Here is a 21,384-nt window from a genome sequence, read left to right on the forward strand (position 1 = left end):
GATTAGTTTGTGCTTAGAGGAGAGAACTCCAAAAAAACCAATCAAAGCCATGCTCAAAATTTCCCGACTAGTTCCTAATCGGAGTCAATCCATTCATTCATATTCGGTTTCACAGTCACAACAACCCTACCATTTAAGCAACGATTAAGGTTTTTAAACTTTCAAGATGATTGAAAGTTGTATCAGTGGACATGACAGATTACAGTTAAATCAGTTAAGGGACTAGACATAGCAGATTATATTTGTACCAGTTGTGGGAGTTGACAGAGCATTTTACACTTATATCAGTTGCGGGAGTTGACAGAGCATTTTGCACTTATATATGACAGACTTCAAATTTGTATTCAGAGATCATTGTAAATCCTTATTTTTTTTCACATTTATGCTCTAAGCCTTGTAAAGCTTTTTAGGCTATTCCCAAAGCATTTATGCTCTAAGCCTTGTAAAGCCTTTTAGGCTATTCCCAAAGCATGAAATTGACACTTATATGATTGGGAAGAATAAAAACTTGAGGTGTATTAATGGGACTCATTGTACTTTTGATTTTTTAAAGTAATTGTAGTTTGTCAAAGTACCTAAAATTTGTGTTGTGCTTGAATATAGGATGGATCTTGAGGCTACAGCATTTGTCAATGGTATGACACTGAAATATAATGGAAGAATTTATGCCCCAAAGGACTTCACAAACTGGACAGTTGTTGACACAACAAAGAAAGCATGGTTCTTGGTCTTAAGTAAAGGAAATCTCATTCTAGTGATGACAAAGAGAGAGTTGGAGAAAGATGAGTGGGCATCAAATGTATCTTTCTCAAAGAGGAATTTGATTCAAGGGGGCACCTTAGTAGGAATAAAAATTGAAAAAGATAGCAGTACAATGATGATTTACACAAAGTCAAGAATGAGCAACAAATCGTTTCTTCTTTCTAAGAAAGATGCAATGCACTTTGTGATGCCGCCGCCAAAAGCACCTAGATTTCCTGAATTGGTTCCTGCATTGGAGATCCTTCAACATGTGTGGGAGGAATTTCCCATTGAGGAAGCAAGAAAAATGCAGTCAAAGATTATCCTTGAATACTTTCAGGGTGTCATCGAACAAGGTTCAACTTCATTGGAGGGACCTAAGGTGCAAGAATCCACACATGAGAAAGGAAGTGATGAGACACGCCATGTAGACCTGGTTCATGGTAATACAAATGAGAGAGGAAGTGGAGTGGATGAGATAGAACACATTGTAGCAATGGATGAGGGTCTTGTACACGTGGATGCTTACAAGGGATCTACATCTGAGACAGGAATTGAATTGGTGGAGACCGGACATGCACATGCATCTCAGACAGAAATTGAATTGAGTGAGACACGACATGCATCAGATAAGAGAGGACATGCACACACATCTCTTGTTCATGGTATTACTCACTTAGATGGTGTAACTCATGAAGTTGATGGAATAACAGAACAAATGAAGCCCTTAAGTATACCTGAAGTTGAGGCAATAGAAGAAGAAGTAGGGCGATCTAAAGTAGTTCACATTGAGCCCCTAAAAAATAAACCTCGACGTCAAATGCAAAAGGCAAGTACTTCACGAGCTACAGTTCCAAGTCCTATAACTGGAAAAAGAGGTCGTTCATATACAAAGAAAGGGCAAAGAAGAGAAGAGGAAGAACATGAAGAGGATGCGGAGGGTCTTGAAATGGAGTCAGATCTAGAAGCAGAAATGTTATCAATGAAAAACCTAAATCTTCGCTTGAATGAGGCTGTGACAGATGACGCTCCAGGATATATATGGGGCCAGAAGACTCAAGTTATACATGCTTCAATAGTGGTCAAAGCAAGTGTCTTCACCAATAGTAGGACCTTAGATACAGCCTATGCTGAAAAGATTTTTCAGGCTTTGATTGATGGAAAAAAACCAGTTGTTTCTAATTTGGTACTCCGTCCAAGAACATTTTGGCCAGTCATGGGAGATTATAGTAAATCCATCAATTTCTCTTAGCCTATAGATTTTGAGATGCAATTCACTAAGTTCCTCGGAAAACAAGTTCCCTCACTTCAAGAAGGACAGAGTTCAGTGAATGATCCAGAACAACATATAAGGGATGCCAAGAGAAATTTCTTAGCTCAATGTACATTTGAGGCAATAGATGGTCAGCACTATGCCTATGCTTGTAATGAGCGCTCTAGAGATGCATACAAGAAAGGAGAAATTACTTATCAAACCTTCGCGAGTGTGCCTCAATTTCACTACTATTCTACATGCATTTGTATCTTCAAGAATGAGAAAAAATATTTGATAAAGTCGGAAAGACTTAATCATGACATTTATGCACTACGAAAAATCACCTCCACTTCAGAGATGTTGCTCAAAGCTAGGACCATATGGAAAACTTTTAATTCTCCTTTGACCACTCTCAAAAGAACTGCAACTAAAGTGGAAGCGGATAATCTTGTTGACTTCTACAGATGCTTGAGTGCCATTGTACCAAGGGGAAAGCAGGAAAGAGCAGAGGTGATTACAAGCTTTAAGACAGTAAGGGATAGGTATCAAGACTACACAAGCATACTTTTCCATAGTGATGAAGTTTTTCATCAGATCAAAGACGTGTGTCTTGCATGTGAGAAAGGAGATGTCACATATGAGGCTCCATCATTGATTAAAGAGAAGGCAAAGAAGATTGAGAAAAAAGAGATGACAGCTCGGATGTGGACGCCTTTAAGAAACTTACCAGACAAATACACAAGTCTTGCTATAGAGAAATTAATGTCCAAAGAATAGTTTTTTGGCAAAAAGGATAAAGATCATTGCATGGAAGATTGCATCATCCAACAGGTCAAGCGTGATGTAGTAAAGAGTGCAATTGAATATTTATTGGCAGAAAAAAATATTCCAATTAGCCAATGTAAAATTTATCATAACATTGTGAGGCAGATGGCATCAGCTTTATCGTCAGCTAAACAGAAGGCTTGGGCGCATAAATGGGTGAAGGTAGAAGATGATGGATCTAAAATTACTCCTTCTATGAGAAGTGACATTCCGAAAAATGTGTATGCATATGCACAAAAAGTCATCAATAAACACACTCTCAGAAAAGAAAAAACTCTGAACAAGGGCTTTTTTTTTCATACATGAAATTATTTTAGAGTCTGGAAAGAGTGTTGAGTGCAAGGGAGTTTCATTGAATGATTTTTTGTCCGACGACACTGCTTGGGAGAGACCTCAGCTTTTCTTTGTCTATGAAATATCACCGGATGACATTCGTCAACTCCTTGACAGAATATTACATACCACCATTGGTAGAGTGGGACAATGTAACATAGTCATATTTGCTGATAAAGATGACAAGGAACAAATGTTTGCTACCCTAGAAAAACAATATGGCAATGAGCTTAAGATTTACAATGGTATATACTCAAGAAAAAGGGACAAGAGAGAATGCAGTCTCAAGATACAAAGTCTAGAAACCTTTTTCTTGTGCATGAAGAGCCCTTACAATGATCACTCCTTACAAAACAATATAAGAGGGAATGCAAAGAGATTGCAACTACTGCTGGAAGAGCATGAAGCTCCAAGTCCCCTCCATCACAACGCAAATCACTATGAAAGGCCAGCAAAAAGTGCTGGATCTTTTAATTAGTATGATGGAATTTTTGCTACCGTCCGGATGGGAAGTCACATTGTGTCGAATGGGACATTTGTTTGAAGCTCTTATCAGAAAAGGACACAATGTAAATATTATTGAGAGCCGTGCTTGCTTGGAATACCTTGATACCGTGGCTTCTCTCACAATAAAGTTTGATAAGAAAGGTCCGATCTCACATGAAGAGGATGCTGACATAGAGATGATCATGTATGATGAGAGCAAGAAAGATGATGAAAATGATCAAAGCTCTAGATATGATAGTGAGGACACCGGCGATAGTAAGGAAGCAGAAGAAGATGGATATGACATTGACCTTGCCTCTGAAGGTTACATAAAAAGACCACGAAGATATGTAGAGGTATGAAAACTTATGTTTAATTTTCTTTATTCATTTAAAGGTCTTTTTAAATTTATAATTAATTTAAAATTTTGAATCTCATAATTATTTTATCCTTTTATAGAAGAAGGGAGAGGAGGAGGATGAGGAGGACATAGCTGGAGTAGAGAATATAGAAAGCTCGTCTCAAGAAAGCAAAGCTGCTCTGGCTATCCACCGGATGACTCTAGAAAATAATCATACCTTGCAGCAAATGGAGAAGTCATTTCAAGTTAGGTTTCAAGTTCGAGAACAACCTCTTACTTTTCTATTCGATGAAAAGGACATTTCAATCCTTATAAACTTCAAGAAAGAGGTTAATGACAAGGTCATAATAGCCATCCTCAGGTTTGACACAAACTTTTTACTGACTTTATGCTTTTGTATTTCCATTGAATCAAATGAACTAATATTCTTTTCTTTTTAATCTTAGTATGGTTTTACAACAGCTTCCCCTATATACACAAAGATGTGCATATATGGTTGATCCTCTTGTTTCTAGTGTACTTAGCAATAAACAAAAGACCATAGATAATGTTTTTAAGTGGTTGCAACCTATTGATTTGACTTCGGCATGAGTTATCTTTACTGCATATCACGAGGAGTGCGTATCAATCCCTACCTAGCTTATCTCTTACATTGTGGAGGATTATATCAAATAATAATTATTCTTAATTGATAATGCAGCTTGCATTGGAGCTTGGTAATTGTGGACATCTTAGCCAAGCAATGCTTCTTTGTCAATTCATTAGCATCTATCCATGGCAGTGTGTCAGAGTAAGTATAACCTACTTGTTTCATAATTATCTCAATGAGATGCATCCTATGCAATGCGCACATTCATTTATGTTTTCTATTTTGATGTGTAGATCGGCTGGAAAGTTGGTAGGTGCTATAGATGCACTTATGCAAATGGAGGGTGACTTAGAAGATGAAATAGAGTATGTAACATGCCCTGCAGCAAAGCAGAATGATGACCACAGTTGTGGGTGGAGAGTCGGATATAACTGCTTTTTGCTCCTTGCTCAAATTTTTAATTTGAGAGACGGTGAAACCTCATTGTCGACATATACAGACTTGCATCTATATGCATTTATGTCATCTATCATTAAGGCATTTATTGATAACATGGTGGAGCATCCAGAGGAAACATTGGTTGCTATGCCATAAGTTGTCCTAATGTAACCGCTGTATTGGATGAAATGGGGAGCTCTTTTGAGGTTAGGGTTATCATTAGCAAGCAACCTCGTGTTTTGACTTTTGGTAGCGAGGAAGTTACAATCCTCTCTGACCCTTTGAAAGAGGCTAATGACAAAGTCATGATGGCCATCCTCAGGTTTGATATGAACATCTCTTGGCTTGATACTTCAATCATTTGATTCAATCTGCTTCTAACATTTGTTTATTTATTGCTGCAGTACGATTATATCTCACTTTCCTAGATCAGTACAGAATCGCGTCTGTATGCTCAATTCTCTTCTTTCAGCTGTACTTAGTGATGCCAAGAAGACAGTAGACTCGGGGGGGTCACCCATCATATGTAACCCTATCACGTGAGTTCAACAGAAGGATTTTTTTTGTTTCTAAAATTTACAGAAATAAATATACATAAGGGACTATTTAAAATATTTTTGGAAAAAATTTACAGATTTGTATAGAAAAGGGGTACATTTTATTAATGAAATTTTCTACAGATAAGGGACTTTAAATATAGGCACTGAACGCACGTGATATAGAGGGTTTATACATAATGACCCCCCCAAGACAGTAGATGATGTTTGTTCAATGCTACAACCTTTAGACTTGGATGGCATGCTAGTTGTCTTTATGCCATATTATGAGAAGTAAGTATCGTCTCAATCTTTCTTTTACTCTCTTATTTGTAATATTGTGTCAATTAATACTTAATATTGTGATAAATCTTATCGCTCTTTATTGGTGATGTAGTTCACATTAGAGCCTGATAGTATGGGATCTTGATGACAACCATTGTTGGTTTGTCAACTCATTTACAGGCTTTCACGGGGTGTTCAAGTAAGTGTTCTTTTATCATATCATTATGAACATGCATCTTACTATTTACTACACAAATTCACTTTGTCATATGTCATGATGGACAGGTCTGCAATTAAGTTAGTTTCTGCGATTATGAAAATTAGGGAGCATCAAGACCAACCAAATTTCCAGACACGCCTCACAGTGGAGCAGAAAGACATGTTTAGTAGTGGGTGGAGAATTGCCTACAACTTCATGCTGTATCTCAATGATATTTTTGAACATGTCTCAATAGAAGCATATACCAAGCTCGAGCTACAAGATTTTGTGGCTAAGACTATTCACTACCTAACTGCTACCATTGGGAAACAACATGATGGACTCAATGAAGAACCTGAGGGAGCCAAAGAAAAACAAGAGACAATTCAGTCTCCTTCTGTATCACAGCCTCAAGTAGAAGCATTATAGTCTACACTTGAATTAGAGACTCAATGCATTCTTCCTACACAAGAAGTGGAGACTCAATGTGCATCTACAACATTACATCTTGTAAAGGAGGAAGAGATTAAGTCTATCTCGATTGCACCAAAAGTAGAATCTCAATGTACACCATCCACACAAGTAGAGACTCAATGTACTCTTAGAGAATCACACCCTCAAGAGGACTCATCAGACTCTATTCAGTTGTAAAACATGTAGAAAGAAACATGAGTCCTTGAAGATTTTTATCTTGTTTGTATTGATTAATGATAGTGTTTTTTAAACTTATGTTAAATGTTACAATACATTAGGATATTTTATGATATTTATTCATTACAATACATTAAGTTTTACTTTTTTGAAAGTCTAATTTATTATGTACAATAAATATCTTATGATGAGAATCTAATAATTATATCATTCTTATGTTCCATCACTTTATTTTATAGATTTCAATGTACTCAAAATCTATCATTTATTATGTACAATAAATATCTTATGATGAGAATCTAATAATTATATCATTCTCATGTTCCATCACTTTATTTTATAGATTTCAATGTACTCAAAATCTATCATCTCACATGTCTCGCATTACGGTCTTACATCAGCAAGTCTAACTTATATTATATTAAAAGAATATCTCATGATGAGATTCTAATAATTATATCATTCTTGTGTTCCATCATTTTATTTTATAGATTTCAATGTACTATCACTGTCTTACATGTCTCAAATGTCTCCCATCACGGTTTTGCATCCCATCATTTTATTTTATAGATTTCAATGTACTCACTATCTTACATGTCTCGCATTACGGTCTTGCATCTAGTCATCTCAGCCTCTACCAATTCTTTATTCTAAATCTTTCATTCCACATTATGAGTCTGTAGTTCTATAAATCCCTTAGTAGTTGTTCATCTTCTATATCTCACGTGCAGCAAACACTTCTTCCACTTTGCTCTTCTTACCTTACTCCTCTCCTCAAGCTTGCTCCTTCCATCTTGCCTGTAGCCTTGCCTCCTCTTCTCAAGCATACTCCTTTCATCTCGTTACCTTCCTCACTCTCGTTACCTTCCTCACCTCTTTCGTCTTCTATATCTCACCCGTAGCAAACACTTCTTCCACTTTACTCTTCTTACCTTACTCCTCTCCACACTTCTTCCACTTTACTCTTCTTACCTTACTCCTCTCCTCAAGCTTGCTCCTTCCATCTTGCCCGCAGCCTTACCTCCTCTTCTCAAGCATACTCCTTTCATCTTGCCTTACCTCCTCTAGTTATCTTCCTCACTCTTGTTACCTTCCTCCTCTCATTTTTATGGATCTTTTTAAGGTAATCGATTTTGTTGAGCAAGCCATTAGCAGCATCAAAGAATGGATTGCCGAGAACCAAGGAAAGAGAGAGGAGAGAAAGCAAAATCCAGCTCCATTAACCCAGTACAAGAAGGATGACTTTGCTTGTCAGAAGGGCTTAGAGAAGGAAGAGGAAAGAAAAATAAGTATGGCTACTACTGAAATAGATAAATTGCAGTCATATAGGAGAGAGTTGATAGACTTTCAAAGTGAGATATCTTCGTGTGTGGCTCGTTATGGAAGATTTTCCCCCCAGGAAGCGCAAGCCATTCGGAATAAACAAAGTATTATGCAGGAGAAAGTTCATCAATCCTTACTTCTCTTCTATAATTTTAACTACATCGATGAGGATGAGATGACCTCAGCTCTTGAATGGGTTGAATTTAGGCTAAAGACTTGAAAATATAAAATTCATCAAATTAAATGGTTGTAGTCTTGAAAATAAATTTGCCTTCCAATGAGAGTCTTATTGTAACTTTTGGTGTAATTTGCCTTCCAATGAGAGTCTTATTGTAACTTTTGGTGTTTTTCAACACCTAAATTATAAATATTGTGAGAGTTTGCTACTTCCACTTGTAACTTTTGAAAGTGTTTCCTAAACACTATTATAAATATGAAGAGAGTTTACAATTATTGAACCACTCTTTTTTGTGTAACTTATCTCAGGCTTAACTTTTGATGGTGCTTATTAACACCATTAAATATTGAGAGAGTTTACAACAACCGAATCTTATTTTTTCATGTAAGTTATCTAGGGTGCGTTAAATTTTATAATTTTAGTTTCATGTCCTTAAAAAATATATATAAAAATGCTTGTTTTTATGTTTTTATATGCGCTTTGAAGATTGGGTTTTTCTTAAATTTTATCTGAAAACTAGTCCAAAAGTATATGTAAAAATGAATTTGTACATTGACAAGTCCAAAATTAATGAAATAAGTGTTACCACTAGGTTGGTTGGTTGTAAAATGATGTTGCCTCTCTCTCTCTCTCTCTCTCTCTCTCTCTCCGCCCTTCTAATTTTAAAATATGCAAATGAAAATTGACCAACATAATGATTTAGGATAGCAGCAGACACAACCAACACAACAAGACAAAGCATCCACAGATGCGCACACAGACACGTTTACTGAACTAAAAAAAAAACTTATGGGCACGTCTATTTGCACATCTATTTGCACGTCTAGAGACCCGCATCGAACGGTGCATCTATATAGCAGACAGATGTGCATATAGATGTGCATATAGACACGTAAATAGACGCTCTACTAAAAATTTTAAAAAATAGATAGATGCATCATTAAATGCGTGTGTAGATGCATTTATAAATGCACAAATAGACGCTACCCGAACAGATAGATGCGTATATAGATGCATTCATAGACGTACTAATAGACGCGCTACATAATATTTTTTAAATTTACAAAATGTTGTGTATGTTGTGTATGCTATGTAGTTACAGGAATCCCATTTTCACATTATGTAATTCAATTCTTACAGCCAACTACATTTTAATTAGCACTTTTGCAAGCACGTCTATAGCCGATAATTACAATTCCAAATAAAACATTACAACTCCAAAACGTTTAGTTCACAAGGCATTAATTGATAGAATGTTGTACGAGAAAATTGAAAGCTGGAAAAGTGCTTCTATGTACATATAGCACAAAGCTAAGCCACGTCATGTGGCTTCAAGTACAAAAAATAAGAGGAATGTATATACAAGAGGCACCAAGCCAAGCCAGTGGCTTTAAGTATAAAAAAGAGTAGCTACCACTACTTCTATGACTAATCTAAGTTCTCCACGTCCTCGTTCCCTTCCACGCTCCCTTCTGCGCTCCCTTCTGCACTCCCTTCTCTGCCTCCTTCCTCGTCTTCTTGTGCAGGGGCCTGTAAACAAGGGACAACATATATCAATGTATGAAAAATCAAATCTTTACTTATAATATTGACATTATTTAATTACTTTCAATACCTCAGGGGCCGCTCCAGTACCCCGAATATACTGCTCCTCAGTAATCAACCCGTCATGATAGAAGTGCTTCCATGTATCTCCTCTACGATGGTGGCAGTGGTAGGCTGTCTTGGCAGGAGTAGGGTATCTGCCCACGATATCAAGCTATAAGACGACATAATTTGTGAAGGGGTTAGTACAAAGAAACAACCTCCTAATAAACTACATAAGCAATATAATTTGAGATCAATACTTACAAATTGGGCCTCCCATGATTCAACACCACCTGCTCCAAAATGCATGCTTCCATATTGCTCCATCTGGATCCTTCGTGCCTCCACATGCTACAGACTGGGGTCCTCCCTCGCTGACTTCATTGCTTTCTTCCACTCACGCTTTTGAGCGGTGTGGGGTGGGCCCCTTGGTGGTTCACCTCCCTCGAGCCTAGCAAGCTCTGCTAGTGCCTGCCTCTTAAGCGAAGATCTTTTATTGCCAAGTATCATAACAATCTTTGACTTGACCCATTTATCTTTGAATTGACGATTGGGGGGTTAAGAAACCTAGAGCGAACATCAGCGAGGGTCTCATCAGCCAACCTCTTTGGCTGGTCTTTGTAGTGGATAAAGCAATCTCTATAGCTGTTAGCAATTACAGAGTGCATGAAGGCCATGATGTCCTTCCCCCGTGCATCCATCAAGATGCCTCCTGTCTGAGTGATGTTGTAGAATATCGTACCATTACCCGGAGGCATGTATAAATCATCTGAATCATCCTTGTCCCCACCACCCCTCCCAAAGCACTGTGCCATGCATCCCCCACCGCTCTCCCTACTACTACGCCTGCTACCATGTTGTGTCAAGCTAGTATGATGGCCACTCATAGCTGGAGACTGCACGGGACTACGTGGACCACTCGTAGCTAGAGAATCAAGTCTCGACTGCACAGAAGTACACCGATGGCTCTGCAAGATAGAAGGACCTCCTGATGGCATGGGGGAATGGGCATAAGACGGCATGGGGGAAGGGCCTCGGCTGTGTAGCCGACTAGGCTGTGCTGACTCTGCTGGGGTAATCTCAGCTGGTGTGGGATTGGGGTGGTTTGGAGTTTGTAGTCCCGACTCCTGGGGGGTGTTTAGAGCACCCGTCATGTAGCCGTATAACTCCGCAGGACTAGGAGGGTGTCCTAAAAGGTTATATAACTCCCTAAAAATAGACTCCCAAAGATCAGGTGAGCCTGAAGAGCTTCCTAGCCACACGATGAACTGGAAAAAAGAAAAAAAGAAGATTACTGATGAGCTGAGAAGAGAAAAAGAAGAGAAAAAGAGAGAGAAAAGGGAAGGGAAGAGAAGAGAAGGGAAGGAAAGGTAAGAGAAGAGAAGGGAAGGGAAGGGAAGAGTCTAAAACTATCGGAGCACGTCTATAGACGTGTCTGAGAGGCACGTCTATTTTTGCATATAACAACACATCTATAGACCCGGATGTCTATGTCTGTAAATAGACTAGACGCGTCAATAGACGCACCTATAGTTACAATTTTAGACGCGCTCTGAGACGCGTCTATAGACGCACTCCGACAGACAGACTATTCTAAAAATGAAAAAGGACATGCGCCCGACACAAAAGCGTAACACTGATACCAAAATCATTCGTTTCTTGGATACGACAAAGGACAAATCTAAAGAGAGAAACTTCCAAAGAAGATCAACCGTAAAGAGACTTATCTTGGATAGAGGTATGGAAGCTTCTTGTCCTTCTTTAAAGTTGCTTCTCTTCCTTGTTCACCTTCTTCTCCTGTAAGCCTGGAAGAGGTGTGGGTGCCTTCCTCTTAAGTGTAAGCCTGGAAGTAAGTATGGGTGCCTTCCTCTTATGTGTCGGACTATGGATCTATTAATAACAAAGAAAGCAAGCCGTGCAAAGCTTATTTGAAGAAAAGCAAAGCAAGCGCACTAAAAGTAGATTTGAAAATCGTGTCTATAGTCACGTCTAAAACCGTGTGCAAATAGACACACTAATACATGCGCAAATAGACGCACTGATAAACGCAATGTTAGACGGGCTCGTATTTTCTCAATGTAGACGCGCTAATAGACGTGTTAATACACGTGCAAATAGACGAGCTATTAGATGCGCTATTAGACGTACCCATAATTTCTATATTCAAGCAATGCCTATAGACGCGCCTGCTATTTTGCGCGTCTATCAAGCACGTCTATAGTTGCTTTGTGTTGTTGTGCAACACAATTGTTGTTATTTCAACCATTGCATTATTCGCTTGCAAAATAATATTGCCTCTCTCTCTCTCTCTCTCTCTCTCTCTCTCTCTCTCTCTCTCTCTACCCCCCCCCCCAATTTGCAAGATTCTAATGAAAATTAACTAGCATGTTGATTTGGGAGGAAAATAGATAGCAGGAGACAGAATCAACATGATAGTTACAACCAGTACAGTGGTTGTTATTTGAACCACCGAGCTGGTCAAGTTTTTGAAAATAAACAAGAAGCTTAGAGGGATAGGTTATAGCCTATAAGTGATAGATGGGAAGAGGTTAGGACATGGATGTACACTTTATTTAGGATTTACCATCACGAGTGAAGTGAAATTTTGAAGGCAAGTGCGCGTGATGTCAAATATCGAGAAACATGGAGAAAGAGATTTGTCACCTTCTATTGTATGTATAACCAACTTGTGCTAGGCTTGTGCTCCTTATAGGGGTGCAAAGAGGCTCAAAATCACGAAAAAATGCAAAAAGCCAAAATGGCTCACTAGCTGTTTTGATGTTGTGGATTAAGAAATGGAGCCACCTTTGACATTGCAACGAAATGAGCGGGAAGGGAACCAATGCAAAATGGTAAATAAAATTGTCTTTATTCAAAGAGCATTTCAAGGTATAAATTGAGCTTTTTTTGGTGCATTCATTTATGGGTGAGACCACCATGTAGTAGCTCCATATGTGTGGAGTGCATTTTTTCAAAAGTTTTTCCTTTCCAAAGTGTGCCCTCAAATGTATGTGCACACAATATTGGACATTCGCTAAACCATAGTAAAGGTTCTCTATTGGTTTCCATAGAATTGTAAAGCCCCTTCCATTGATCACACACGCTATCTTACATATTTCTTAGTGATCCCCCTGGGTTCTAATGATGCTTAAAATAAATGTAGCTCTATCTCAAGGTAAAAACTTTCATTATCTCAGTACACGGTACTTAATCATACCATTACATTCCTTCCTACCGTCACTTGTATGGTGAGAACAAAGCAGACTAGAAGATCAAACAATGCAAGGACAAGGATCTTGATCCCAATAGAAGCATTCAATAGGATGCTTGAAGAATGAAAAAATGGGAGAGAGGCCCAAGAGAGGAGGAGGAGCAGGAGATGACAAAAACACATTCAAATGAAGAAGACATAGATGAAGAACAAGAGGCACGATAGCAATCAAACCCTCAAAGAAGGCAAGATGCGATCAAAGTTCTCAATTGGTTTCCTTCTTTAGTTTGTGAGAAGCACACATAGTACACCTTTGATGGACAATTGCTTCTATATATGTGTTGAATAACTAATCCCTATTTTTAAAATAATTTAGATATCGTATATAGTCCAATATACATGATCTTTCATAAGCATAATATTATTTGCACTAGTTTTTAATGATCTCATGGAAGAGGCCATGTAATGTTTTGATCTCACATTCAAGCTTAAGATGTGTTAGATTAGTTTAGACACAAAGTCTATCAAATTCCATTGAGCAGTGCATAAGTTACAAACTGAGCAAGCTTCCTTATGCGATGATTTCCTTGAACTTCACAAAAATAGCTACACTTGATTGTGCTTTGACAGATCCTTCCCAAGTCAATTTATAAGTTGTAAAGCTCACACATACAAGCATAAGTAGATGTAGGTAGTCTCACTAGCTATCTGGGGTTTAATAAAAGCATGACACCACATGGTTGTATGATAAAACATGTTACCCGAGTGTTTTAAAGATTGCACAATGCTTTAAACTAGTGAACTATTATCATTAGTAATTAGCTAGCTTAATAATACTATGAATTGGGTGTTTTTTAAATTACATTTTTGACCGCCCTCATGTGGGCAAGTATTGAAGGTGGATGGCATACATTAAAGGTCTTCCATTTTGTGCATTCTTGCTATGACTCATTGTACCTCTTCACCTAGCCTGTGTGTCACATGCCATACTGTACTACGGCATGTACGTGATCGAGCAAAGACCTTAGTGCCACGACTCGTGAACATAGGGCCGCTGGCGACAACAAAGGTTACTAAACAATTGTACTTGTCCGTTCTTGAGCTCAAGGTTTTGGTGTCATTTTCGGCCTTGTCCACAACCGTTTTGCTTTGCTCCAATCGCTCTTTTCTCAGAGGGGCGAGGAAGGTTAATGAGAAATTGGAGAGTCAGATTGCATTTCACGCAAATGCAAGCCTGCGAATCCTTAGCTAAATTTTTGATTACGGTTGGCATAACTTGTCCGATCAAAAGTGCTCAGAAACTCGCTGCAAGATAGCTGATTGCAGGTGATCAATGAAACAATGCGCCTGACAAACCCTATTGACCTGTTTATTCCTCTGTGTTCTAGCTTCTTCTCTTTGTGGTTCTCTCTTTTTGTGGCTCTTAGCTTGTCCACTCTCTCTCTCTCTCTCTCTCTCTCTCTCTCCTCCCGCTTTTAGAAGGGCAGGCGGCCACCTTGCCTCGGTAGTTTTGGGTTCTGAATTGCTTCCTCGGGAGATGTAGCATTCTCTGCTGCTGGGTTACTGATTTTTCATTGCAAAATTAGCTGTCAGTCTTCTTTTTTTTTTGGCCTGTGTGTGTTCTGGATTGCACAGACGTGAAAATGTAGGGAGAGGTGAAGGAGAATAATAACCTTTGTCCAATGTCACTAAGTTATCGTGTACAGGAACTCAATGCAAAAATGAGTATGTTTTTCCATGTCAATTGAAGAAGACTTAGATAAGACTTAGATAGTCCACCATCACCAAAGTTGGCTCAAACATATTCAATAGTGTTGAGTACAGAGTTTAGACGCTACAGGCTTAAACAATTGTGTGCTGTGGATCGGGGTTACTGATTTCCCAATTGCAACTAACTGGGTGGTTGGAAACTGTAGCAATGCACGATCCAACTGTGAATGCTTGCTAAACAACTTGTTGAGCTCTTGTTTCACAAGTGTGCTCCTTGTTTTGGCAAGTACCCTTACGTTGTGAGAATTATCTTACAGTACAATCTAATCCTGTGGCTTTGCCATGGGACAGTACACTAGTACAGGTAACAGGGAAGCGACGTCCACGTATTGACAGAAGCCGCACGGTCTGCACCGTATCTTGTCTTGAGGCCATATGCATGGCTCGAGTCTTTTCCAAGATGAGGCTTGCAGGAATGGACTCCAGTAGCAGTACAGTCTGGTCACGAATCACTGTTGTCATAGCTGATCTTCTATCTAAGAAAGGGCTAATTGGAATCAGGTAACAAGTACTTCAAAACTGATAGCACACGCTTCTGTCATAGCCTATCTTCTCGAGATTAGGAAGGCAAGCAAATTGGATCATAGGAGGAGGTCCACACATAAAAGCTACGGTCTCTGAGGACCCGACAGGCAAATGCTGCCCCACTACCCCCTCTGTGATATACCCTGTGCTGTACCTCCAACACCCACCTTCAGGCTCCCTCGAAAGCACATACCATACCTTGAAGTTGGAGTGCTCCTCTGCCCATTTGTCTAGCTCGCAGCGTAGCATTATATCCTCCTCCCCCCTGTTTGCAAAAACAAGGTAAATCTCTGTTGTATCTTCAGGATCCTTCAGAATTGCCCTTATCAATTGATATATGGGAGTTATTCCTGTACCTCCTGCCAGCATAGCGCATTTCTTCATGTATCCTGGCTTCCCCTCCACTGTAAACTGGCCTCTTCCAATGTATTCGATGTGCCCCAGTGGCCCTTTCACTTCCACAGTTCCCCCGATAGCTAGAGAGTCCAGATGTTGAGACATCATCCCTCCTGCAGGGAAATTGGGGTGCTCACCTTTGAAGTAGACCTTGATCAGCAATTCGAAGTAGCCTACATCTTCATCCGAGCTCACAGGTGTGTAGGCTCTCATGCACAGCTTCCCTTCGATCGTTGCTGATAGAAATATGTGCTTCCCCACAGGTAGACCCAGTATATGATCCTTGCTGGGCAGGGCGAATCGGAACAGCCTTACGTCGTGGCTGAGAACCTGTTTGGTGATCAGCTCGCACTTAATCTTCTGCTTCGGATTAAGGGCAATAGGCCTGGTCGGGCACGACTCGCTGATGGGGAAGAGGGAGGGCTGCAGCGCCCCAAAAGCTCGGCTTCCTCCGTGCAAGGAGTTCTCCGGGGTTGATTCCGCGGACATGTTTCCGAATGTCGCGAGCTCTCCGATCTTGTAGTCTTCCAGCATGGCTTTTGCTTTCGCCGAATGAATCGCATCAAATTCTTCGGTGCAATCTGTTCCGGCATTGATCAAAATACTGTCCGTCCCACCGGGATGATCCTTCAGGAACTTTGTGCAGTCGTAAACGTTGTTATGGACGACAATCCAAGGAGATTCTCTCGCGTTGTGCTTTCTTAGTTCTGCAGGTGTTATGTGGCGGACACCTCGGTCCAATCCGGGACTAGAAAAGCTCTTGTGTAGATCGGGCACGAGCTTGTCTTGCTGCTGCACGGATTTCTGCTGATTGCGAGGAGCCATCCATCCTCCTGTTTGGTTTGCAGGACGCGTGGGATGCTCAAAGGCAAAGCCTAAGCCACCTTCTTTAGGTTTGCAAGGATTCACTTTCACCCGAAACCAGCAGTTATTCATCATACCCTGCAATCGGAAAGGACGAAAAAACTCAGATTCAGAGTTTTCCCAACGGTTTCTAGAATAGACGGACAGGCCCGCAAATGATCGATGGAGCGAAAGCAATTTACCATCACGTTCCAGGTAAGCTTCTGGGGTTGAGTATTCATGGACGCATCCCAAGCCCGCACTGCCAATTCTTTGGCTTGAATGAGCTGCATCACTTCCACATCCAGCTCCCAGAAACACCAGCACCAATATTTCCCGTACTTTGTCGGCTTTTCTGGATAGTTGATTCTGCAAAACATCCAGCTTTCACCACCATCGATCGTCACCTCAACCCTCGTGACCTTTCGCCCACCACCTGCATTTCCACAGATGAATCGGGCAGTATGAGAAACCCATGGATAACTGATTTCACCGACTTGCGGAAAGCGTGCACGACTCAACCACTCTGCCGATTCCTTCTCTCTCTCTGAAGTCCGGACCCAGCGTGCGACTTGTGAACATAGTTGAGGACTCACTCTGCCCTTATGATCATGGCAGCTCGTCCTACCACACAAAGGGAATAAAAGATCGATAGTGGACAGCGTACTATTACCGGAATACGCGTATCCTTTCACAGTGAAAGGCATTTGCGTGGTGGCGACATTAATTGGTAAAACCTCTGCATGTGCAGGGGTGGTGATGACTGAGTTGATGTTCAGATCGTTGATGATGTAGTCGGGTTTGTACCACCACCCTGAGAAAGAAACACTCTGAGAGGAGATTCCTTGCAGTGCCAAAGCAAAAAGTAGTTCTATTCGATTACCAGGAGTGGGTACCTTCAGCGTTTGCCGTCTCTGCGTCCACATGCGATGGAAGAACTCGATTGTCTTTGTAGTGATAGTGGTTGTCGGATTCCTTGCTTGTCACTATTATGCGTCTGAGCCACTTTACCATGCGCCCTCCGATGAAACCCGGTATGATCATTCGCACAGGAAACCCGTGATCTGGCTCCAAACGCTGGCCATTTTGCAAGTATGCAACCACAATATCTCGAGATTCATCCATTGCAACATCTACGGATATGCTAGTACCATAGCGCGATCCTCCCCCGCCGGGCAACAGCTCCTCACCCTCGAAGCAGACGTGAAGAGCTCCCTTTCTTCTGCTGTAAATCCCGCACCGGCGAAGAACATCGCACAGCCGTGCTCCTCGCCACACCGATGTCGAAATACCAGCAGCGCCCCAATTGAATCCGATAGTCTGCTGTACCATGTTTTGTTCTTTTCGTCGATTTCCGGCGCAAACCAATGTAACAGGCAGCTCCCGAGGCTTGAATTCATCGATTATCTGCCGCATCCGCAGTGTTTGCGGCCTTTTCACGAGGCCGGAAACTTCGATAGTCCATTCATCGAAATCTGCTCGGGGAACGTAGCCATGGTTGCGTACATAATGCAAAGAAGTGGGCGTCAGAAACCCATGCTCCATTAAGCGAGGCAGGGGGGGTTCGCAGTTAAAGGGATGCCGGCCTGTGAGCCTGACAAGCTCGGGGTGTCGTCTGATCCAACTATCTGCCGTTCCGTCGTCCCGGGGATCGACTGGGTAATCTTGGACGGAATCATGTGGGTAAGAAACACCAACAAGAAGGTCGTTATCGTCATCATCCGAGTCTGACTCAGCGGGGGGCAAAGGCAAAGGATTTGCAGCGTCCGGCTGCAGCATCGCAGAATTGTCCTGTGGGAGCAGCGCGTCGACGTTCGTGGGTGCCAGAGGCAGGAGCTGGTTGTCATGTTCGACATGGCGCGAGTCTGATTGAGCCGCGAGGGGGGGGAGCTGTTGATAATTCGGGGCGGAGTGAGGCTGAATCAAAGGATTCTCCTGCGGGGAATTAATAGGTAGGTCAGGGGGTTGAAGAGGCAGGAGTAGGGGGGGGGAAGGAGGAGGAGGGGGGTGCGATAAATGGGAAGGAGGAGAGGGAGGAGGTGGGTGGAGGAAGAGATGGAGGAGGTGAGGAGGAGGAGGGAGGGAGGAGATGTCCATGGAAGGGGAAGAAGGAAGGAAGGAAGGGAGGAGGAGGAGAAGGAACAGAAAGCTTCAAAGAGATGGCGATGGCGATGGCGATGGCGATGGAGATACAGAGCTTCGAAGAAAGCTTCAAAGAGAGAGGCCGGGCGATGGAGAAGAAGAAGAAGAAGAAGAAGAAGAAGAAAGCTTCAAAAGAGAAAAAGAAGAGTGTGTGTTTGCATGGGGGGCTACGTAAAGTTATATATATATATATTATGTGATGAAAAGGGTACCGAATCTAGGAGATCTAGATTCTCGATTCTAGATTCTGGACTGGATTTAACGTTGGATTGGGGCCTGTTGTCCAGTGGTGACCGGCCTTAGGCAGTCAAACGCCCTGGATTTGGCGGGCTGCTATTCCATTGGCTAAACTAGGGTTGGCTCCAACTAAGGCCCAGGGGCTCTGCCCGTCGCGTCCCCCCCCCCCCAACCCTTTGCTCCCGCCAAAAGACCCCCCCCTTTCCGCCGCGTCCCCCAACATTTTCCTTTCACACCCTTTCTTTAACTTAACCCAACTTCCAAACACCTTTTGGCACATACAATGTCAACCCCTCCTTTTAACCCATCCAATCATCGCCTCCCATGTGGTACAATATATTTTCCCTTATCACCCTCCCGCTACCGCCACATCTATTATTATTTTAGTTTTTCCCTTCGATCACACACACACTTCACCTTTCTATCGTCACCCAGAGTCTCTTCCCCAAACCTTTTAATCCCAAACACAATTGCCTAGTCAAAACTTCCCTCGCCACAAGACAATTTGGATCCTCAGTCTCCAAATAAGCTGCAGAGAGAGGTGTTCCAAGTGCTTTCTTTCTTGTTTCGCTACAAAGGATGAGGCTTTAGCATTCTCTACTAAAGTCTTACATCAAGCAATGTAACTGCACACAGCTTTGCAAGCTATATATTTACCTTTTGTATGTTTCTTTTCTAATACAAATCTCTCTATTTTGCCAAAAAAAAAACCCGATTTTGACATTCACGAGCCCCATGCGATCCCTCTTACTCTGCGTGCAGCTTAGAACACAACAACACAAAGCAACTATAGACGTGCTTGGTAGACGCGCAAAATAACGGGCGTGTCTATAGGCATTGCTTGAGTAGAGGAATTACGGGCGCGTCTAATAGCGCGTCTAACAGCTCGTCTATTTGCGCGTGTATTTAACACATCTATTTGCGCATTTAAACTGAGAAAATACGGGCCCGTCTAACATTGCGTTTATCAGCGCATCTATTTGCGCATGTATTAACACGTCTATTTGCGCGTCTAAACTGAGAAAATACGGGCTCGTCTAACATTGCGTTTATCAGCGCGTCTATTTGCGTGTGTATTAGATGTTTATTTGCACGTTTACACTGGGAATTAGACGCGTATTTAGACGCAAACCAGAGAATACAGAAAGTGAGATTTTGGTGTACATCATTGCTTTCCAAACATTGCCCCATGATTACCAAAGCACATAATTTTAACAAAAACATCAATGCTTTTTTGCAAGCCTACATATACAAGAATTAAGTGAGGTGAGGAGAACGAGACAATATGTAAAATAGTTTTGCCAATATCAATGATGGGCTACGGTTCAATCTCATCCTCAATGAGATCAACCCTTGCCAAACTATCTACTTCAAAATCCAAACAAGTGTTTAGATCTACAAATACATTAAACCCACTACTACTTGTGCTACTCATGTGCTCATCGAAATCAGCATCACCAATGGTAGGCTCGTCCTCACAGGTAATGGTCTCAATATCTGTATCTCCTATCTCATGATCATCCTCCTCTCTCGTATCACGGTCATCATCACGTCCATGGCCATGATCATCCTCCATACGCTCCATATTAGTAAATGTACTATACATCACTTTGGAACGTGGGATAATAGGTATGACATGCCACCATCTATTATTATCCACCATTGGTTGATAGACAACCTCATTCAAACACAAATACAATCATGTTATTTTTCTTGCATCAAATATTTAAAAGCGAGTATTTTTATATGTGTGCACAGTACTTGTTCACATTGTTGCAGTAGTACTAGTGTGTCCTTCCTACTTTGCCAAAACTTTGTGGAGTCAATAGTTACAAAGCCACTTGCATGGCGTTTGATTGTTGCATTAGGGCCTCTTTCCGCCACGTCCTTAAACCACTTTACATCCAAAACATACACAAAGAAGCATCGAAAGTCAAGCTTAATAATATCTTGGATTATGCCACAATAATCATCCATGGCTCCATTGGCTCCCTCAAAGCTAGCAATGATGCCACAATCTAGTGTGTTTCTCTTATCATCAATCCGTTGTGTTCGAAAATGCTTGCCCTCACACCATATAGCATTGAACATAGTGCACTACACCAAGAAAAAATCAATTAAATAAGCAATCTAAATTATTGAAAGCTCCTAACTTATGCATAACATTCTATATACCGACCTTGCTCATGCATCCCCTAGCATACTCCCATGCTTCCATTGTGATATGCATCCCCTCGTCTTTCTCTACTTTCTCCATTTCATCAAGTAGCCAATCCACATGAATATCCTTTGGAAGTGCTCTTAGATACTGAGGGTATGGCATACGAGATTCGTGGTGTGTACGAAAGAGGGCCCTTTCTTCTTGTCTTCTTGCCTTTGCATCCTCGTATCTTGTCACCCATCTTTTCATCACATCACTATTAAGCACGCAATAGAGGTTGATACTATTCTGCAACTCTGTGTCTATTACTTT

At 41.1% G+C, this 21,384-nt stretch overlaps 1 protein-coding gene across 1 annotated transcript; it reads right to left on the bottom strand.

Moving 5' to 3' along the window:
- Positions 1-14,744: 14,744 nt before the first annotated feature.
- LOC147881881 (nitrate reductase [NADH] 1-like) lies at positions 14,745-18,808 on the bottom strand. Its single transcript, XM_087401382.1, has 4 exons — positions 17,429-18,808; positions 17,206-17,346; positions 16,736-16,968; positions 14,745-16,631 (listed from the first exon to the last, which is right to left on the bottom strand). The coding sequence occupies exons 1-4, from the start codon at positions 18,627-18,629 to the stop codon at positions 15,282-15,284; spliced, it is 2,925 nt and encodes a 974-aa protein (XP_087257508.1). The 5' UTR covers positions 18,630-18,808; the 3' UTR covers positions 14,745-15,281.
- Between the last annotated feature and the right edge of the window lie 2,576 nt (positions 18,809-21,384).

This window comes from Dipteris shenzhenensis, chromosome 30 (assembly GCF_047967505.1).
Source record: "Dipteris shenzhenensis isolate YYH24624 ecotype China chromosome 30, Dip_SZ_1.0, whole genome shotgun sequence".
Classification (NCBI taxonomy): Eukaryota; Viridiplantae; Streptophyta; class Polypodiopsida; order Gleicheniales; family Dipteridaceae; genus Dipteris; species Dipteris shenzhenensis.